Here is a 7,500-nt window from a genome sequence, read left to right as displayed (position 1 = left end):
CACACACACACAGTAATCTAAATAGCAGCGGGTCAGACTATATAAAGTGCTTTATAGCTTTTAAGAACCAAAAAAAAACATAACTCATCTGCTGTGTGTGTGTGTGTGTGTGTGTGTGTGTGTGTGTGTGTGTGTGTGTGTGTGTGTGTGTGTGTGTGTGTGTGTGTGTGTGTGTGTGTGTGTGTGTGTGTGTGTGTGTGTGTGTGTTGTCCATTACTGTGTCAGTGAAAGCCAAGCTTACAGATGATTGTTTTGGGGTCGCGACCCTGAATCCAGAACAACTTAAACACATTTAACCCCTACAATCCTTATGCTGGGTCATGTATACCGAGTGTCAGTATGCCGGCTATACAGGACATTTTGATGCAGTTTAAGTCACAGTCTTTTGAATAAAATTCCATTTAGTCATCTGATATGTTTTAGTTTTAGTCTAGTTGTAGTTGTAGTATCATAAGATGTTAGTCAACTAAACAGTGGTGGAAAAAGTATCAATACTGCAATGTAAAAGTCCGGAATTCAACATTTACTTGAGAAAAAGTACAAAAGTATTGGTATCAAAATGTATTTAAAGTACCAAAAGTAAAAGTATTAAAATGTAACTAACGAAGTTTTTAAATAATTTTAGTGGAGTAAAAGTACAATATTTGCCTCCGAGATGTGGAGTAATTGTAAATACTCCAGTAAAGTGAAAGTCACTAAACATCGTACAGTACTTGGTTTAAATACGTAGTTACTTTACACCACTGCAACTAAATCTACAGTTGATTTAGTCAACTAAATGTATTTTAAATAGGGGCTGTCGCTATATTTAGTCATAGTTTTTGTCATCATAGCTTAGTTTTTATTCATTGAAAAAAGGTAGTCGACAAACGTTTTTCATCATAGTTTTAGTCGAACATGAACAAATTGTGCCAACAACAATTTGAAGCAACACCAACAGTAACAATGACAGGCCAACGCTGCAAATGAACGCTGAATCCAAACCAAAACAATCCTAAAGGGCCCATTCATACACATAATTAGTACTTAATTAACAGTTAACCCATTAAGACCTGAGGCCGCTTCCAAAAAAAATCTAAATCCTAACAAAAATATAAAAAGATATTTTCACGATTTTTCAAAAATATCTACAAGCTCATTCACTTGCACTCGGTGCCGCGCTATGAGCTTGTATATCTGCTATTTTTGAATAGCCAAAGAGATCTAAAGTGACACAGATGCGTTCCAGGTCTTAATGGGTTCATTCTCGATTAACTCATGCATTAATTCAACAGGAATTCGTCAGGAATTCATCATTAATTCATGTTAATTAATGGTGAAGTCACTATGATCAACGCTAACACATCATTAGTTAAGGGCCACACGTGGTGGGTTTGTAGATCTGCTTTTTCCGGTGCCTTCAATGACCAGGATGAGTGCTCATAGGCGGGCAGGATTAACGAAGAGAGTCGTCTCTAGCGACAGTTGTACTAATATGTGGGGTGCATGATAGATGTGTGTTAGGCTGACTGCGGTCATATATGTATGTATATCTATATCTATCTATATCTATATCTATATCTCTATCTATCTATCTATCTATCTATCTATCTATCTATCTATCTATCTGTCTATCTATCTATCTATCTATCTATCTATCTATCTATCTATCTATCTATCTATCTATCTATCTATCTATCTATCTATATATATATAGATAGACAGATAGACAGATAGATAGATAGATAGATAGATAGATAGATAGATAGATAGATAGATCTATCTTGTAGATCAGGGTTTTATTTTTTAAGAGATTTAAGAGACATTTTATGAGACACTTTAATACTAATGCTAACGCAATGCTAACCCTAACGCTAACCTTCAACTGAAGATAGGAAGCGAACACATGAATGCCATCAACAATGATACATTGTATCTGTAATCCCACCTCGATGGCGGATTTCACTACGTCTGGTATCATTCACTCCATACTGACTTGTTTTTTCATGAGCAAATACACAGCAAACCAAATGTACATCATTGGAGAAGCAGACAGGCAGGCGGGCAGGCAGGCAAGCAAGCAAGCAGGCAAAAAGACAGACAGACAGACAGACCGACCGACCGACCGACCGACAGACAGACAGACAGACAGACAGACAGACAGACAGACAGACAGACAGACAGACAGACAGACAGACAGACAGACAGACAGACAGACAGACAGGTAGACAGTGTGAGGTATCAGGTTGGTGAGCTTTTTCTCAGTTCGGTAATCATTGCTATAGTGATCAGCAAGGCAGAGAGAACACCTTTTTTTTAGCTGAGGATATCATGTCCATAGCGGTAACACACAGTGTGGAAATCATGTCCATAGCGCTAACACACAGTGTGGATATCATGTCCATAGCCCTCACACACAGTGTGGAAATCATGTCCATAGCGCTAACACACAGTGTGGAAATCATGTCCATAGCCCTCACACACAGTGTGGAAATCATGTCCATAGCGCTAACACACAGTGTGGAAATCATGTCCATAGCGCTAACACACAGTGTGGAAATCATGTCCATAGCGCTAACACACAGTGTGGATATCATGTCCATAGCGCTCACACACAGTGTGGATATCATGTCCATAGCGCTAACACACAGCGTGATGCCTGCACTGTTCCAACCTTTCAACCACTGCAGTGCTCACTGCTCAAACGTCCTGTCATCTGTGTTATTAGCACAAATAGTTTAGCTAAAACAAAGTAAACATTGACTTCTTGTGGTTGTGGCAACGACCCAACTTCGGGTTGTAAATTATCGGGGTGTCGCGTTACAGTCAGGACGATCAAATGACCGACGCTCCTCTCCAAAACATAGACTGTATAAAAGAGATGGACAAAGTGACCTATTTTTCAACGATTTCAAATCCACCATCTTTAATATATACCAACAAGCAACCGGAAATCAATCGCTAAATGGATACTATTGGTAGGGTAGCTTGTGAATCAAGAGCGGGTGCAGGGAATGAATGCTATTGGTTGTGTAGCTTGTCAATCAAATCATCCCGCCCTTCCTACAGCATACTCTACTTTATCGTCAATTTTTAAATAAATGGGACCATCATTTACCAAAACGCATATCATGGTGATTGAAAGAAGACTTTAAACTAGCGACTGGAAGCATATAGTATTTATGACAATGTTTATTAAAGTAATAAAATCAAGTCTAAAGTTCGTCAAAAACCCACACACTTGAATGGAGAACAATTATTTCTGACACCATCAGGAGTAAAACAGCAAAACTACTGGCCATTCATATGAACTGTCACTTCCTATATGTACTCAATTTCAAAGCAGGAAGCTGGGCCCTTGCTCCAAAAGTTGAACTGTTTCCAGCTGTGTAAAAAAAACGGCTGGTGTCGAGAGCGCTGAGGCGTGGCGTTTCTTTACCATAGAAATGGATGGAAGACTGGTGCCATGCGGTGGTGGAAGAAGCACTCAGATATTTTACTAAGTAAAAGTAGCAATACCACAATAAAATAAACTCTGTTACAAGTACAAGGCCTGTGTTCAAAATGTTACTTCAATAAAAGTACAAAAGTATTGGCATCAAAATATACTTAAAGTTGTACAATGCAAATTTAAAAAAAAACTCCATTCGTTTTCACCGGAAGATGGAAGCGTTTCAAAAAGCGTTCTTTTAATTGTTTTATACGATCTGTGGATCGTTTCTCTTAGCCAGTGGAGCTTTAGTTACCGTGAGCTGTGTTTTCTTTTTCTGTTTTTTTTTTCGTTCTTCAAATCATACAATCTCTTAAAATCAGCGTGAGTTTCCTTTTTGTTATTAGCGCGGTAGTTCCTGGCCAAACAGGAAACCGGTGCAGTAGTTCCTGGCCAAACAGGAAACCGGTGCATTTCCGCTTCCATTTTCCGGCCAGATGACGTCATTTTCGCGGGAAAGTCAATCTCGACAACGTTCAATAGAAAATGTATAAATAAAAGGCTTTCGGGGGTGAAATTCATGGAGTGGGTGTTGTGAAACATTTGCCACTCACAAAATATATACAATTTAACTTTAGTTTTATTGAAAAAGTTACCTAGCATTACTTTAAGTACCAAAAGTATAAGTGCTAAAATGTTTGAAAATAGCAGCTCTACAAGCTCACAACGCGTCACATCGGGACGCGATGTGAGCTTGTCGATAGGCTATTTTCAAATAGCCTATGTATAAAATAGGGCTTAAGTGGTTAATGTATGTTTTATAATCTAATACAGTAACTTATTTCTGCAAAGTAACTAGTGACTAAAGTTTTTAAATCATTGTAGTCGAGTAAAGGTACAATATTTGCCTCTGAGATGTAGTGGAGTAGAAGTGAAAGTATTGAAAATTGGAAATACTCAAGTAAAGTAAAAAGATATTTCAAAATTGTACTTAAGTACAGTACTTGAGTAAATGTACTTACAGCAGTTACTTTAAACCATTGGTGCCATGCCAGCTCAAAAGACGTTCTACGTGGACACATGGCAATAACACTAGGGCTGTGTCACGATTATGACATTTGACTTGACCATTTGACTTTTACTTAATTGTAGTACTGATAGCTTTTACTTAAAGGGATTGTAGGGAACATTAAGCCTAAATTTAAAAAATATGTATATATATATTTTTTGCATTTTCTCCCCTCTATCAGCCACTATATAATGATGCTGGGGTGTTTTCCTTCATTGAAACACAGTCCTCTGTCTGAAATCCGTATTTTCCCTTCTGTTTATGTTCATGTTGTTTATGTCCGGGTCGTAAATTAACGCACGCATGTGCGTGTCCGTGCGCGTCCGTGCCCGTATCAACTTTTTACTTTCGGTTTTAAAACGCTCTCAAACTTCTTTTTTGAGGCACATAATTTACTTTTAAAAAATCGTTTGGATAGAATTTAGTTGTTTAGCTTCATATATGTGGTCAATTTATCATGAAAGAGCCTATTTAAAAATATAAATTCAGAGAACCGTAGGGTCGGGCATTTCCGCGAATTGTATCCGCATAAGGCAACCTATTTTGGGCATGACTCATTTAAAAAGTCCCCCCTGCGTCACCCCCTGGTGGTCGGGGAAAAGAACTGCTGGAGGGGCGGTGTTTGACAACAGTTTTTTTCTTTGATTATGTCTGAACTCCCTACAATGCCTTTAAGTAATCAATTGATCAATTGATGAATCGATTGATCAATCTATTTATCAGCGTTAGCTCACTGGTGTTGATACTCATCATGCTGTCATGTTGTCTGCTGCACACACACACACACACACGCACGCACGCACGCACGCGCACACACATACACACACACACAAGCAGCCATGTGCACTGACACACAGCGGAGCGGGCGTGCACGTGAATGAAGTGAGAGATGGTGAAGAGACACAGGAAACGACAAAATAACTGGCATGAGAGAGAAAGAGAGAGAGGGAGAGGGAGAGGGAGAGAGAGAGAGAGAGAGAGAGAGAGAGAGAGAGAGAGAGAGGGAGAGGGAGAGGGAGAGGGAGAGGGAGAGGGAGAGAGAGAGAGCTCCAGTTTCCAGTCGGGACCGGAGAATGGTTGCGATTATTACTTTTTTTCTGCACATCGTATCCGAAAAGTAAAGGTGGTCCACAATGCAAACAGAAAATGTAAGCGACGGGTTGAAACCAGTGCAATATACTGCAATACCATACTGCAATATAGAAATACTCTGTTACAAGTAAAAGTCCAGAATTCAAAATCTACTTCAGCAAAAAAAGTAATGGCATCAAAATGTACTTAAAGTACCAAAAGTAAAAGTACTAAAATATTTGAAAATAGCAGATCTACAAGCTCACAACGCGTCGCGATGCAACGCGTTGTGAGCTTGTAGGTCAGCTATTTTCAAATAGCCTATACAGCAGAACATAATCTTGGAGCTAATAGTGGAGAGTGAGTTTCTAAACAGAGCTATAGGTGAAAGGTAGGTGTTTATGGATAGTAATGTAAACAATAATATTAATAATGATAACAAACAAAGCAGACAGGAAGTGGGGGGAAATGAGTGATAAACGACAAACAAAGGACGTAAATAAATCGTTTTGCGTAATGAAGCGATAATCACCTTCGCTCGGGATGACTAGAATATACGGTGTTGTGATTTGTCCCCTACCTAACACCACTAGGGGGCAGCGCCGCGTCCACCATGCCACGATGCATAAGAGAGAGAGGGAGAGAGAAAGGGAGAGAGAGAGAAAGAGACACAGAGAGAGGGAGAGAGAGAGAGAGAGAGAGAAAGAGAGAGAGAGAGAGAGAGAGAGAGAGAGAGAGAGAGAGAGAGAGAGAGAGACAGAGAGAGAGAGAGAGGGAAATAAAAAAAGATAAATTCTAATAAAGACAGGAGTTTTTTGTTGTTATCAAGGTGTCGTGTTACTGTTGTGTGGTTCTGTGTTTGGTTCAATCGTGTTGATTGGTGTAGATCAGTGGTTTTCAAACTTTTTCATGTCAAGGACCCCCAAATGTATTTTTTGGCCCCAAAGTCCCCCCGCCCCCAAAGTCCCCCACTTTGACAACCACTGGTCTTTAGAGTAGTGAAGTCCTGAGGTAACTCCCACCACCCCCTGGGTCAAGGAAGTCTTTTTTTTCTCTGAAAATCCCATAGGGTCATCTTAGCATTGGGTCATATAAGAACTGTGTTCCAAAACTAAACAAATGATGTACGTGACTCTGTGTCGTTTATGATAATGAGTTACTTTTGATAATGTCCGTTTTGTTGGAGAAAATGTAATTAACTCTTTAAATGCCAGCGTAATAGTGTAATAGTGTGAGACTACTGCCAGCGGAAAACGAACGATTTCATTGAATTTCAATTTCATTGAACGAAATCATGGAACCTTATCCGTGATCGCCGTCCTCACGGAGATCGCCCCATTACACGCACGGGTCTCGAAAATCGAGTTAATCCGTCGCATAGCTGTGGCCAGTTGAATGTGGCTTGTATTTGCAAGAGGAACGGAGATATAGCCATTTTCCCAGAGGAAATAAACAGGAAGTAATTGAGACGTTTTTTTTTTAATGACGTCAATTCCGGGTCTTTCGTCTTCTGACAGTGAAAGCATCATTCATAGGGTACCGAACAGCGCCATCTGGTGGAAAACCACTGAACACACAAATCTCGTCATTCTCGCCAGTGGCAGGCTGCGCCTTGGCAGAAATACTTAATAAGGAAATGTATAAATTGACCCAAAAGTAATAACAAAACAAAGGATTTAATTGCTTACACTAATGAAAGCAGTCCATTAATTTATGCCAGGTGCACCAAGTGCAACGTGTCGCCTCGGAAAACAGCGGGAAGTGTTGCTAGAATAGAATACATTTTCAGTTACTGCATTGTCTATTTCTCACTTCAAATGTTTTCAAAAACATTCTTGAGAGAATGTTTAGCTGTAAATGAGTGTTTGTTTACATGGCTGCCATGTTGGATACGGCACAAAATCAAGCAGCACAGCAGGTGCTCTGAGTCTTTGATAAGACAGTGGTCGGT

At 39.7% G+C, this 7,500-nt stretch overlaps 1 protein-coding gene across 1 annotated transcript in view; it reads right to left on the bottom strand.

The window, feature by feature from the left end:
* ptprt (protein tyrosine phosphatase receptor type T) overlaps nt 1-7,500 on the bottom strand; it is a gene marked incomplete at both ends in the record, with an annotated part of 155,917 nt that overhangs the window by 58,165 nt on the left and 90,252 nt on the right. The window contains one exon of the mRNA XM_084063020.1: nt 6,082-6,138. Within this exon, the coding sequence (XP_083919146.1) occupies nt 6,082-6,138 (57 nt within the window). The remainder of the gene's footprint in view (nt 1-6,081; nt 6,139-7,500) is intronic.

The sequence above is a fragment of the Gymnoscopelus microlampas genome (genome assembly GCF_963454915.1).
Source record: "Gymnoscopelus microlampas genome assembly, chromosome: 7".
NCBI lineage: Eukaryota > Metazoa > Chordata > Actinopteri > Myctophiformes > Myctophidae > Gymnoscopelus > Gymnoscopelus microlampas.
This window is presented reverse-complemented; position numbering and strand designations above follow the sequence as displayed.